At 46.8% G+C, this 13,448-nt stretch overlaps 1 protein-coding gene across 1 annotated transcript; it reads left to right on the forward strand.

The window, feature by feature from the left end:
* The first annotated feature begins 3,706 nt into the window (after nucleotides 1–3,706).
* EEF1D (eukaryotic translation elongation factor 1 delta) lies at nucleotides 3,707–12,360 on the forward strand. The gene is given in 4 exon segments (XM_089667078.1): nucleotides 3,707–4,469; nucleotides 4,472–4,753; nucleotides 4,756–4,846; nucleotides 12,156–12,360. Coding segments are annotated over 4 exon segments (1,326 nt in total). The 3' UTR covers nucleotides 12,346–12,360.
* Nucleotides 12,361–13,448: the final 1,088 nt, after the last annotated feature.

The raw sequence follows: 13,448 nt of genomic DNA on the forward strand, positions 1-13,448 counted from the left end.
GTCTTCTGAAATTCCTGTGATCTGGTCAATTAAAGAGCATATGGGGCAAACGCACAGAACAGAAGTCCCGCCTTCAAATGGCTTTGTCAACGAATGTCTTGCAGTTGTGAATAAGCCACGCCTGCTGTAACGTGAAGTTGTCACCCTCCTTGTGCCAAGCATCAATATGTTGTATATCTGGGCAAAAAGACATAAAATATGCAGGTTTCATCCCTTTTGAAATGCTACAATTACAGATGAGTAATTCAGTCCAAAATCAAGCGAGCCTCCAACTTTTTACAGTGAATGAACTGCTTGGGTCTGGTTCATACCCAGGGGAGGACTGACCATTTGGAAATTCGGGCACTTCCTGGGGTCAGTAGGGGGCCCCATGAGATGCCCCTGGTACTTTTCATAGGATTTTGAGTTTGGGCAAGGACACAGGGGCCCCATGATCCCCTATTGCCCGGGGGCCCCATGAGTTCTCAGTCCGCCCCTGTTCACACCTATGCGTTTTTTTTTTTTTTTTTTTGCAGAAATGTGCTACAGTCCATTTAACATGGTTTCCTACGGGACACATCCACATCTGTGCTTTTTGCAGCACCCACCTTTTTTTTTTTTTTTTTTTTTTAAAGGGTCAGGCTTCATGTTTAAAAAATAAAAAAAAGGCCGGAACCGGAAGGGACATCAGTCCAGTCCTCGAAGGGCAGAGATCAGGAAAAGCCATCTTTCCTTCACTAATCTCTATGCCCAGCGCCGGGATCATTCGATGGTTTTTCAGGTAAGGCTGAACTACCGAGCAGCGGCTGGCGAAGAGGGGTGAGGTTTTTTTCGGCACCTGTATCGGTGCTTTGTTTTTTTGTTTTTTTTTTTTCCCATATCGGCTGACGGCCAAAAAATGTTTTCGGATGAAACGTTTCGGCCACTGAAATTTCAGTGCTTCTCTAGGTTTAATGCATCTCCATTGAACCGAAAACACCATTTCATGTTTAAAAATTAAAAAATAAAAATGGTGTGTTTTTGGTTCCATGGACTTCAATGGAGATGCTGCAGACACTAGGGATGCGTTGAAATTTTGGTGGCCGAAACGTTTCGGCCGTCAGCCGATATGGGGGAGAAAAAAAAGCAGATACAAGGGCCAAAATAACCCCGCCCCTCGCCACCGGCCGCTGCTCGGTAGTTCTCAGCCTTACCTGAGAATCTATCAAATGATCCTGGCGCTGGGCATAGAGATGAGTGAAGGAAGGATGGCCTCCACTCATCTCTATGCCCGTGGAGGACCGGAGCGATGTCCTTTCCACCAGCTCCAGCCTTTTATTTTTTTTTTTTAAGCATTAGATCAATGCTTTTTTTTGATCTAATGCTTTACATTGCAGAGGAGAGATGTGGAGTCTCTCTCTCTCCATAAAGAGGACCTGTCACTAATTTCTATCACGAGGGACGCATGCATTCCTTGTGATGAGAATAAAAGTGATTACAAATTTTTTTTTAAAGGGACAGTGCAAAAATCCCCCCCAAAAAACATTAAAAAAAAGTTTTAAAGTGCCCCTGTGCTCGCACGTAGTGGTGAACACATACATAGATCATGCCCACATATGTAAATGGTTAAAAACTGCACATTTTGGTTTTCGGCCAAGTGCATTTTGAATTTTTGGTTTTGGCACCAGAATTTTCATTTTGGTGCACCAATAGCAGAAATGCATGTAGTACAGTTTTAGTATTTTTTTTTGTTGGGTAGACAAAAAAAAGTCAAAGTATCAAAAGTGTGAAATGCAAAACATCCTGCAGAAACAGATCAAAAGCAAATTGCATACGTGTGCCTGGACTTTTTTCTTCATCCCCAGCATTTGGGGACTTGCTATGTAGTTCAGAGGAAAACTTGGACAGGAGTGACAACCGCATGGGATTTCAGTGCAGCGGAAGCAATCTTGCCAGCATAAACAATAAGTTAGGAGCTCACTGGATTTGTGGCAGAGCAGCCTTTTGTACTCTGTAGAGCTGGGGTGGGCAACTGTGGCCCTCCAGCTGTTGAACTACAAGTCCCATCATGCCTCTGCCTTTGGGAGTCATGCTTGTAACTGTCAGTTTTGCAATGCCTCATGGGACTTGTAGCTATGCAACAGCTGGAGGGCCACAGTTGCCCACCCCTGCTGTAGAGTGGGGTTTTTTTTTTTTTTTTTAAAAGCTTGAGGCCTGTCCATTTTGAGCTGCTCACCAGTGCCTTGACGCCTGTAAAATTGGACTAGTGGCTCTTTTCTTTACAGCAGCTGCTTCCCCATAGACTAGCGTGTGCTACCTGCATGCAACACCTGGCGGCCCCAGCCGCCTAAAGTGTCCCATTCACGGTGTACAGGCCTCGGAGCGAACAAGGTAAGGCCTTAAACTCTACAGGGTACAAACAGAAAAAGCACCCATGTGACTGAGGCCTTAAAGTGCAATTCCAGTCAAATACTAACGAAGCCTAAACCCACCCCCATTATAAACCAATTCTAACTACCCTGTAAAGGAAAGAAGTGTATACTTGACCTATTCTGAGGGTGATCTGAACCGATCACGTGATTGGGTTCCATCACCAGTTTCAGTGTAGAGGAGGGACAGCCGACAACTGATGCCCCATGGTAAGCCTATGGGTCTCCACCCAGGCATTGCAGCCGTTGTTGGTCTCTCCTGGACACTGAAGCTGGCTGGTGGAGAGGTCGTGACCAGAATGTCAATCGCCCTTGGCATAGGTAAGTATAGACTACTTTCCTTTACAGCAGTGGTTCTCAACCTTCCTAATGCTGTGACCCTTTAATACAGTTCCTCATGTTGTGGTGACCCCCAACCATAAAATTATTTACCCAGTAATTATAATTCATGAGTGTCGTTTTTAACGCAGTAGCTGCTTTTAACGCAGTAGCTGCTTTTAACGCAGTAGCTGCTTTTAACGCAGTAGCTGCTTTTAACGCAGTAGCTGCTTTTAACGCAGTAGCTGCTTTTAACGCAGTAGCTGCTTTTAACGCATCGGAAATATGTTTTCTGATGGTCTTAGGCGACCCCTGTGAAAGGGTCGCGACCCACAGGTTGAGAACCACTGCTTTACAGGATAGTTGGAATAGGCTTCGAATGGGTTGGGAGTAGTTTTAGACTTTTTTTTTTTTTTTTTACTACACTTCGACTTTTAAAGAAAATTCTGGGTAAATGTGCTTGTATTGCATAATGTACTGGATATTTTATGTATATTTTGCCTATGCCTAGATATACAATTTGCAGTGTTAAAAAAAACAAACAAAACCCCAAAAACTTTGAAGGTACCTAACGGGTCTTTGATTTGAATTATTTGTTAACGTTCCAATTTCTAGATTGCAAGAATCTTGAGATGTTTATAAATAGCATTTGGATAATTCTTATAATAGACCAGAATAGTCCCTCAGCAGATTGCGGTCTGGTAATCGGACACCTTTTGGATGACAGTTGTGAGATTTATTACACAGCAGGCATCCCAAAAGGTCATCTGTACCAGCCTTGTAGCAAAAGGAATTGTCAGGAGCTACAGGAATCTGGATCACTGGTGTGATATAAGCAGACCTTCATGTGAATAAAGTTGTCACAAGAAAACCTGTCATTGGTTTCCCTATTCATGGATATAAATTGGTGTCTTCTCTGGTAAATTCTCTGGCTTCTGTATGTATGTATGCTTTGAAAAGTCTTTATAGCTCTTATGGTTTCTTAATGCTGACCGGACAAGATGAGGACAAGGAAACACCAGAGCCCAGTAGAACCTGGTTGGATGGACAAACACAAATGCGAGAATGGAACCCGGCTTGCTTGTGAGGCCCAGGCAACAGCAGCCAAGAAGGGAGTTGATGCCACCAATGGCCTTGCCCAGCATGAACCTTTGGAGAATGACCTTAAGAAAGTCAACGGTAAAAAACAGAAGAAGAGACGAAAGTCTCCCAAGAACAAAGCTGTGATGCCCAAGGTGGACAATGTGCTGTTTGGTTTAATGGCGGACTCAGTGTGGCTTGATAAATATTTGTATGATGAGGCCGAATGTAGCTATCGTGCCAAGCTTGCATCGGTGCCGGCCAAGGCGCTGGAGAATTGTTCTAATGTGAAAGTAGCTTCAGTTAAGGAACACACTGTGGCTGTAGCGGCTAAAAAGAAATCTACAGAGGACTGCACTCACAGCACTACAACAGCTTGCCACCATGTCGATAATGGAGTCTGGGTTAATAAGTTCAGCTTTGATGATGCCGAGAGTCAGTTCATCATACAGTTTGCTTCTCCCCTTGTCCCTCGAGCCCTCAATCTCAACCTGGTTACTCATGACCGTGCTGCAGTTAGGTCCACGCAGAGGACACCAGATGAAGGCTATTCCAGTGCAACGCCAACTCCAGCTGCTCCTGACCTATTCGCCATCAACGAAGTCATTTCAGAGCCTACGGTCAATGGAAAGCCGCACTGGGCAACCATACAGGACTTGCTGGCTGAAGTGTGGTTGGACAAGTCCCGTATGACCAAGCAGAACAATGCTTCTATGAGCACGCTGCTAATATACAGGCAACGCAGCCGAGTCCATCAAACCTCCATTGGAGCATGAATTCCGGGAAAAAGGGAAAGCGGGACAGATACAATCGTAAGTCTGCCGGAAGGCAACAGTCTAACAAAAAAGAACTTCCCAGTATTCCGGAGGAGACTGCCGTGTATTACCCTGCCTACTTTCTCCACCACGACAGCGAGAGCGCGTGGCTTAATAAGACTACCTATGATAGAGCCGAAGCTTGTTTCTATTCTGTCAAGAAGTGTCGGTTTCTGCGAAATCCAGCCAAACCATTGTAGCCAAATTGCATCGGCCAGTAAACCCAAACATCAGGACAAGAAGTAGGCGCTTATTACTTTACAGCAATTGTCTGCTTACTAAACCTATTGTGGCAGTTTTAATGCTTTGTACCTATAGAAGAGATGCTCCAGTATTGTGGTGTTCTTGTTGGGTGTCCTCTACAGAGAAGGATGTAGAGCTGCTCCTGTGTATGGTATAGTAAATGTCTAGTGCGGTGGTCCTCAAAGCTATTGGCTGCCGGTTTTTGACATAATCCAGCACTTACAATAAGGCTCCCATGGGCCAAACTGTGGGCAGAATGTGGCCCTTTGATTGCTCTCATCTGGCCCTTGGGTAGCTGCTCCACCCACTGATATGAGGCACTATTCCCAACTCCCCCTGGTCACCACCGACAGGAGGAACTATTCTTCCCACTGCCACCACCGAAGGGGGGGGGGGTGTTTTCTTCTTTGGCTGGCCACAGCTGCTATATAAATTTTTGTACTCCCAACTGACCACCAAACCTGAGACGTTTTCTACTCCCACTTGCCACTTTACAGCCCCCGTATAGTCTGAAAGTCAGTAAAACTGGCCCTTTGTTTTGAAAATGTAGAGACCCCTGCCTTATGGCATGCCACAGCTTTTGTTTATAGATGTAACAGCGGGTCCCAGGAGCTGAAATTATTATACAGTATATAGCGCCAAAGATTATGCTCAGCGCTGTACAGAACAAGCAGGACAGAACATGAGACAAGACAGTAACAATACACGAGGGGTTCGAGGGCCCTGCTCTTTCGAGCTTACAATCTAGGAAAGGCAAACATTCCTGCACCCGACAGTGTATGTTGGGCAGTGTGATAACTTGGCCTATGGTGCCTGCCTAGCTTTGGCTATATCCTCACACCAGTAAAGGAGCCGCAAGGAACATGCTGTGTGTTCTAACTCCTGAACAGAAATGCTGGGGGGCTTTCTTTAAAGGCTTCACCTTTTTACCAAAACACAGCCTGTGCAGGTAAGGGACATATGTAGATAAAAACAAACTGACTTGAAAAATTCCCATGCTACCTTCTGATGCCTGGCTGGAATACCCCCAGGATGTTGCTAAATGAGGCCTAGTCGTTACTGCTCAAGTGAGCTTTCAAATGCTGAGCTCAGAGCTACTGCATCGGGTGAGGGAGTCTGAATCGGAGTACAAGAATCTGTGGTGGTGAGCAGTAATGACTAAGCCTCACTCTAGCAACGTCCTGGGAGTATTCCAGTCAGGCTTTGGGAGGTACGTAAATGGCCTTCACTTGTAGCCAAGGGTATTATTTAACTTAAAAAATGCACTGTGCAGTTCTGACTCATCTATGGATGCCCCCTACTTGCACAGGCAGTTTTTTTGTAAATGTGAACTCTTTAATCCTGCTAACCACAATGAGAGAAAAATATTCAACCCACTTACACAAATTAATTGCACTTTAGCTTTTAAATGTATATTTGAAATTCTTTGCCCAACCAAACAAGTACATTTTCCAGCAGACACTTGCTTCAACTTCCTCACTCCACGTTTTCCTCATTCCTCGATCCCCACCCATCCCAGGAGGTTATAGGACCAGCCTCCCTGTAGGGAACCTGCTGAGAGTCTTCAGGAAGTCTTTTGGCTTCCTAATCCAAGATGGCAGCATGAGATCCTAATGAACTAAAGACATGCAGGTGATCAGACACACTTGCCACCTACTACTGCATGCAGTATCACTACTCCAGCATCCTTTTTTATAACTTTAATTTCAAGTCCTGGTTTGACTTGAATGTCCCTTGTAAATGGACTTGTGTCCATTTTTACATCTGGCTACCTCTAGCTCCAATCCAAAAAAAAAATGAAGGGGATCAGCTTGATTGAAGGGCAGCCGGATGTAAATGGACAGCTGGTTCATTTACATTCGGCTGTCCATAGAGCGGAAGAGACTGTCTGTGTTCACTCTTCAAAAGTGAAGTGGACATTGACCTGTCACCCACCAGCTCCACTCTGCTCAGCAGGGGATGAGCGGACAGATTCCCTGCTGAGCAACACTGCATCCGGCCCATGTGATAGGGGCCAAAATGTGTTTTGTCACCAGCTTTGTCCCTGTTAAAAGGCTTTCCCTTCTTCTGTCCAGAAAGGAAGTGAATGGAAATCCCCCACAGTGGTCGCAACTCAAATTAAAACATTTTTACCTTCCACACTCTGATATAAAAATTTTAGGCTTTAATTCCACTTTGCTTCGGAGTTCTTGACTTGGATTAAAAACTTCAACCATCCAGTGTTAAAGCATAATCAAGGTCAGCAATATTTATTATTTAGGATTGATATAGCGCCAACAGTTTTCCCCAGCGCTTTACAACATGAAGGTAGACATTACAATTTTGGTACAAGATGACACAGAGGGCCCGGCTCGTTGGTTTACAATCTAGGAGGAAGGGTTGAGTGATGCAAAAGGTAATAGCTGTGAGGGGATGAGCTGATGAAAGAACAAAGGCAGTTTACTAGGTAGAAGCAGGATAGGCTTCTTTTAAAGAGGTGTTTTCAGGGATCGTCTAAAGGTGGATAGATTAGTAGATAGCTGGACAGATTGGGGTAAGGAGTTCCATAGGATAGAAGAAGCTTGGGAGAAGGTGACACAGGAACTATAGAGTAGAAGGTCTTGGAAGGATCAAAGAGAGCGGCTTGGTTGATTTTTTTTTTTTTTTTTTTTTTTTTTTTAAATCAGTTGGTGATGCAGCTGGGGACAGAGTTTTGGATGACTTTGTAAGTTGTTAGTATTTTGAATTTTATTCGTTGGGTGAGTGGAAGCCAGTGGAGGGATTGGCAGAGGGGTGGAGGACACTGAACAGTTGGTAAGATGGATGAACCTGGCAGCAGTATTCATGATGGACTGGAGGGGGGATAGCCTATGTAAAGGTAAGCCAATGAGAAGGGAGTTGCAGTAGTCGAGGTGAGAGATAACCAGGGATTAGGAGCTTTGTGGTATAATTGGTTAAAAAGGACGTATTCTGCAAATGTTGCGGAGGTTGAGGCGGCATGATTTGGACAGGGATTGGATTTGGGTCTGAAAGGATAGTTCAGAATCCGGGGTTACCCCTAGCACTCTGGCATGCAGGGATGGGTTGATAGTTGTGCTATTGATCCTGACCGAGAAATCTGGGAAGAGGCACATAGAGGAAATATTATGAGCCCAGTTTGGTTAGATTGCGTTTTAGGAAGTGGTGTGACATCCGGTCTGATTATGTCTGTTAGTAAATCGGTGATGCTTGAGGAAAAGGATGGGGTGAGCTGAGGAGTAGAGAGAGATTTGTCTCCTCAGCATAGAAATGGTATTGGAAGCCATGGGAAGCTATCAGCTGACCCAAGGAAGAAGTGTAGATCGAGAATAGGAGAGGTCAAAGGACAGAACCTTGGGGGACCCCAACAGTGAGAGGAGAAAGTAGTTGTGACACTGGTGTGGTGAGATTGGTAAGATGTGAACCAATGGAGAGTACAGTCATGGAGACAATGTAAATGGTTTTTTGAGGAGGGGTGGTCAACTATGTCAAAGGCAGTGGAGAGGTCTGAGTAAGAGTATACAATAGTGACCATTGGTTTTAGTGGTTAGCAAGTCGTTTATGAGTTTTAGGAGAGCAGTTTCTGTGGAGTGTTCTGGGTGAAATCCAGACTGAAGGGGATCAAGGTTATTTTCAATAAGGTGGCAGCTGAGCCGGTTGTAGACTAGATGTTCAAGGAGTTTGGAGGCCAAAGTGAGTAAGGAGATGGGTCTTGGGTTGCTAAGCTTGGTGGGGTCCAGTGAGGCCTTTTTAAGTATGGGGGTGACTAGCGCATGTTTTAGAGTTGGGGAAGATGCCAGTAGAAAGCGAGAGATTGAAGATATGAGTTAAAGAATGGAGGATCGAGCCAGAGGGTGACCGTAGTATTTGTGAGGGAACAGGGTTCAGGGGGCATGTGGTTAGGTGGGCTTTAGAAAGTGTACCAACTTCCTCCTATAGTAGCTGGGTTAAACAAGGGAAGTATAGATTGTGCAGTTGGACAAGTAGTGTAGGGTGAGGGAGATATCTGTACAGGGGAGATCTCACGAATTGTATCCACCTTATATGTGAAGTGATTAGCTATCTCCTGGAGAGTGAGTTAGTGGGTGGAGGACAAAGAGCACTAAAGGTAGAAGAGTTGACTGGGATTACGTGAGAGGGTATTAATGAGAGTGATAAAATAGGTCTGTTTGGCAGTGTGGAGACAAGAATTGTATTTTTGAAGGGCAGATTTATTTTGGTCGACGTCTTGCTGGGTCTTAATCTTGCGCCATAAACGCTCAAGATTACGGCTATGTTTTTTGAGGCATCTGGTATTGTCAGCTTGCCAAGGCTGTATGGTTGGGGCCTAATTCTGTGTGTAGTGAGGGGGGGCTAATGTGTTCACAGTGGATGACTGTGAACTATTGTAGACTGAAGTGGCCAGGTTGGGGCAGGACAGGGCTGAGATTTTGTCAGACAATCTGTTGCCGAAAGAAAAGCGTTAAGATAACAAAGATTTCTATGGGTTACTGTTCAGTAGTTGGAAGACGAGGAGGAGGAAGACAAGGAGAGAGTGAAGCTAATAAGGAAGTGATCAGAGAGGAAATGGAAAGTTGGTGAGGTTGCAAGGAGTGCATAGGTAGGAGAATACAAGGTCGAGACAGTTACCATTTGGAGTGAGTAGAAGCATGCGCCCATTGTTTTAGGTCATAAGAAGTGGTTAGGCTCAGAAGTTTAAAAGTAGCAGGAGTGTTGAGATTAACAGGAATGTTGAAGTCCCCAAGAATGATTGTGGGAATTTCAGAAGAGAGAAAGTAAGGCAGCCAGGCAGAGAAGTCATCAAGGAAGCTTCATACTGGTCCAGGAGGTCGATGGGTCACAGCAATTCTTAAAGAAACTGGAGAGAATAGACTAAGTGAACGTCAAATGGAGAGGGACAGAGGGGGAGGTTATTGAAGGACCGGAGAAGTGCTTTTAGGGGATAGCAGGATTCCAACTCCACCTCCTTTCCGTCCACTAGGCCTGGGACAGTGAGTCCAGAGGAGACCACCATGGGAGAGGGAAAGTCAAATTCATGAAGCCGGGTTTCTGTAATTGCGAGCAAGTTAAAGGAGTTTGTGATAAAGGTCATGGACAGAGGTGAGTTTGTTACAGACGGAGCGGGAATTCCAGAGAGCACAGGAAAAGGGGAGGCTGGTTCTAGGTGATGCAACGTCCACGCACTCCCTCACTGGTGCCAACATCTTTTACGGGACTTCTTCCAGGTACCCAGTCTTTGGCTGTTTTGATATATTTTATGGAAGATTGCAACAGGCAGGTAGGTTTGTTTTATGGCAGTAGAGGTGCCATGTCTCCTCTGCATGGAAAATCCTGCCAGCTCTCAATTGTTAGGCAGTTTAGTTCCACTGTAAGCTTGGCTACTACTGGTACTCTTCTTGGCCTGGGAATGGATCAGTTCTAGGTGGGGTCTGTCATGGTGAGCATGTAGTCTGGCCATAGACATTGGGATGTCTCCATGAAAGTGGTGGTGGACTCCAATTTCCCAAGTTTTGAAATATCCGTATGATACGAGTTTAGAATTCGAAGACACACAGACCACATACACTGGTAGGGCTGGTCTTCAATGGTACAATGCTTGTGTTGTAAGGTGGAATACAGTGGATCCCAAAAGAACTCCTTTGTTCATCTTCTGTCTGTACCTCATGTCTTTGATTTAAACAATTGGGATCAGGGACATGATGGAACTGGAAGCTTGACTTTCACCAAACCCCTCCCCCAGATTTTTGTTGCCTCCAGCCCCCCTGTACACTTGAGCCCAATCACGATCCAGTGCTGGGCATCAGAGCAGAGGCTCTTTCAGCGCTCTTCGTTGCCTCAGACAGCAGCAGAAGCCAATCCCAGCCAGTGGGCGGGCCGGAGCCGTGCTCTGTGTCTATGGACACAGCTGGCTTGGCAGCAAGCACGCACGAGTGCCCCCATAGTAAGTGGCTTGCTTTTGAGGGCATTTGGATGGGGGGGCCAACAGCGCTGGTGGGAGTCCCCAGAAGAGAGGCCAAGGAGTGCAGGTGGGGGACTGCAGAAGAGGATCAGGGCTGCTCTGTGCAAAACAATTACACAGAGCAGGCTAGTAGAACATGTTTGTTAAAATAAAAATGCAACTTAATCCTTTTACAGTCACTTCAATGTAAACCAATACTGTGCTTTACCATCCCCTCTCCCCAGCCGGATATGCTCGCCTATGCTTTGCTCCCCCGCTGCTCCATTCAGCTTCATGACTGAAGAAATTCTCCATTACCTCCTTGGTGTGGCGGGGCTTGTGACTCTAACAGCACTGGGATTTCATTGGTTCAGTGGAGTCACGTAGGAGCGGGGGAAAAAACTCACTTCTATAAATGGACGCTTACTTGGGGATGTCATTCCTCTCTCCTGATGGCTGAACGAGCAGCGGAGGAGAGAATGAAAACCAATAGGTTTGGAGGAAGGCATTAAAGCAGACTTTAGCAATAACTTGGGCAAATAAAGAATGTTCTTGAGCAAGGAACCTGCATTCCACATAAATCTACCCAACTTGGTGTGCGCTGGAAATTGCCTCCAGCCCTGTTCCTCTTCCTTCTTGCTGGAGGTGGCCATTTTGCTGGATTTCCAGAGCCCCTGAGCAGCAGTACATCTTTAGGCTGTCAGCAGATCGGCCTCTATTGGCATTGTGCTGCAAATTGGAGCAACTGAGCATGTGCAGAACAGGGTGATCCAGTGTATTACTGGATTTTAAACAGTGTAGGCACTTATTTTCAGTGTTTTTCATACCTATACCTGCAAAAGGAGCCAGCCTGACGTCATCTAGCAGGACTTTCTGACTAAAGTGTCAATTTAAAGGGCAAAGCACGGGTTAACTTTAATGTGACCAAGAAGGTACCTTTGCTTAGATTCTTACTTTTTGGAAATGTATTGTTTGTGGGGTTTTTATTGTTTGTGGGGTTTTTATTGTTTGTGGGGTTTTTATTGTTTGTGGGGTTTTTATTGTTTGTGGGGTTTTTATTGTTTGTGGGGTTTTTATTGTTTGTGGGGTTTTTATTGTTTGTGGGGTTTTTATTGTTTGTGGGGTTTTTATTGTTTGTGGGGTTTTTATGTTTTTTGCTTTGGGGTTTTGATTATGTATTGGGAACTCTATAAATTCTAATTGTGATGAGCCGTCTGACCATACAGAGCTCGTTCTTCCTCCTGGTTAGCAGTAGTCGGTGATATAAAGGGGTCTGTGGGGTCGGAGGGGAGAGGATCGTTCAGCACAGATACTGTTTCAACGTTGTGAGAATAAAACTACAACTGTTTATTAAACCTGCAATATTCTGTCACCCAGAAAAATGGCAGCTTCTTGCTTGAGCACAGAGAAGATCTGGTTTGACAAATGCAAATATGACGATGCCGAGAAACAGTATTATGAACAGCTAAGCAAGGCCGGAACCAACGCTCACATCCAGCCACAGGTGAGTGCGGGGGCAGGGTCAGGGGGTCTGAGCCCTCAATCCTTAATCCTTTTTTATGTCTAGTCGCTGCATTCCCAAATCATCTGTCTGCATAAAACTCTTGTAGCCGGTTGTGTTGTAGAGGCTGCCGAGCAATGTCGGTTTAATCCTAAATTTAGGTTTTCATTTTTATCTTTTTTGTAATGTTTGTGTTGCTTCTTTGGGGGCTTTCTTTTTGCTTCTCTTGCATCTGGCTGGGTCTGTCTTGCTCCAGATTTGAGTCATTTCTCAGATTCCTTTTCTGACTGACGGTAACCAAGTGGAACAGAGCTTTTCTATTGTGAGGAGTCGGGTCCTAATTCGTTACAACTAGTTCACCTCAGCAGGCGGCTGGTCCACCCATTGGTGGTTGCAGTGCAAGACCTCTGCTCACCAGCCTGCCGTTCTCCTTATGAGGGTTTCAGCTTTTTTTTTTTTTTTTTAAAAAAAAACCCTCCCTCTCTCCCCCCCCCCCTCCCTCTCTCCCCCCCCTCCTCTCTCCCCCCCCTCCCTCTCTCCCCCCCCCTCCCTCTCTCCCCCCCCCTCCCTCTCTCCCCCCCCCCTCCCTCTCTCCCCCCCCCCTCCCTCTCTCCCCCCCCTCCCTCTCTCCCCCCCCCCTCCCTCTCTCCCCCCCCCCTCCCTCTCTCCCCCCCCCCTCCCTCTCTCCCCCCCCCTCCCTCCCTCTTTCTCCTCTCCCTCCCCCCCCTCCCTCCCTCCCTCCCTCCCTCTTTCTCCTCTCCTCCCCCCCCCCCCCCCCCTCCCTCCCTCCCTCCCTCTTTCTCCTCTCCTCCCCCCCCCCCCCCCCCCCCCCCTCCCTCCCTCCCTCCCTCTTTCTCCTCTCCTCCCCCCCCCCCCCCCCCCCCTCCCTCCCTCCCTCCCTCTTTCTCCTCTCCTCCCCCCCCCCCCCCCCCCTCCCTCCCTCCCTCCCTCCCTCTTTCTCCTCTCCTCCCCCCCCCCCCTCCCTCCCTCCCTCCCTCCCTCCCTCCCTCTTTCTCCTCTCCTCCCCCCCCCCCCCCTCCCTCCCTCCCTCCCTCCCTCCCTCTTTCTCCTCTCCTCCCCCCCCCCCCCCCCCCCCCCCCTCCCTCCCTCTCCCTCCCTCTTTCTCCTCTCCTCCCCCCCCCCCCCCCCTCCCTCCCTCTTTCTCCTCT

The sequence above is a fragment of the Staurois parvus genome, unplaced genomic scaffold (assembly GCF_062004578.1).
Source record: "Staurois parvus isolate SC_StPar_1 unplaced genomic scaffold, SC_StPar_1.0 ptg003007l, whole genome shotgun sequence".
NCBI classification, from domain to species: Eukaryota; Metazoa; Chordata; class Amphibia; order Anura; family Ranidae; genus Staurois; species Staurois parvus.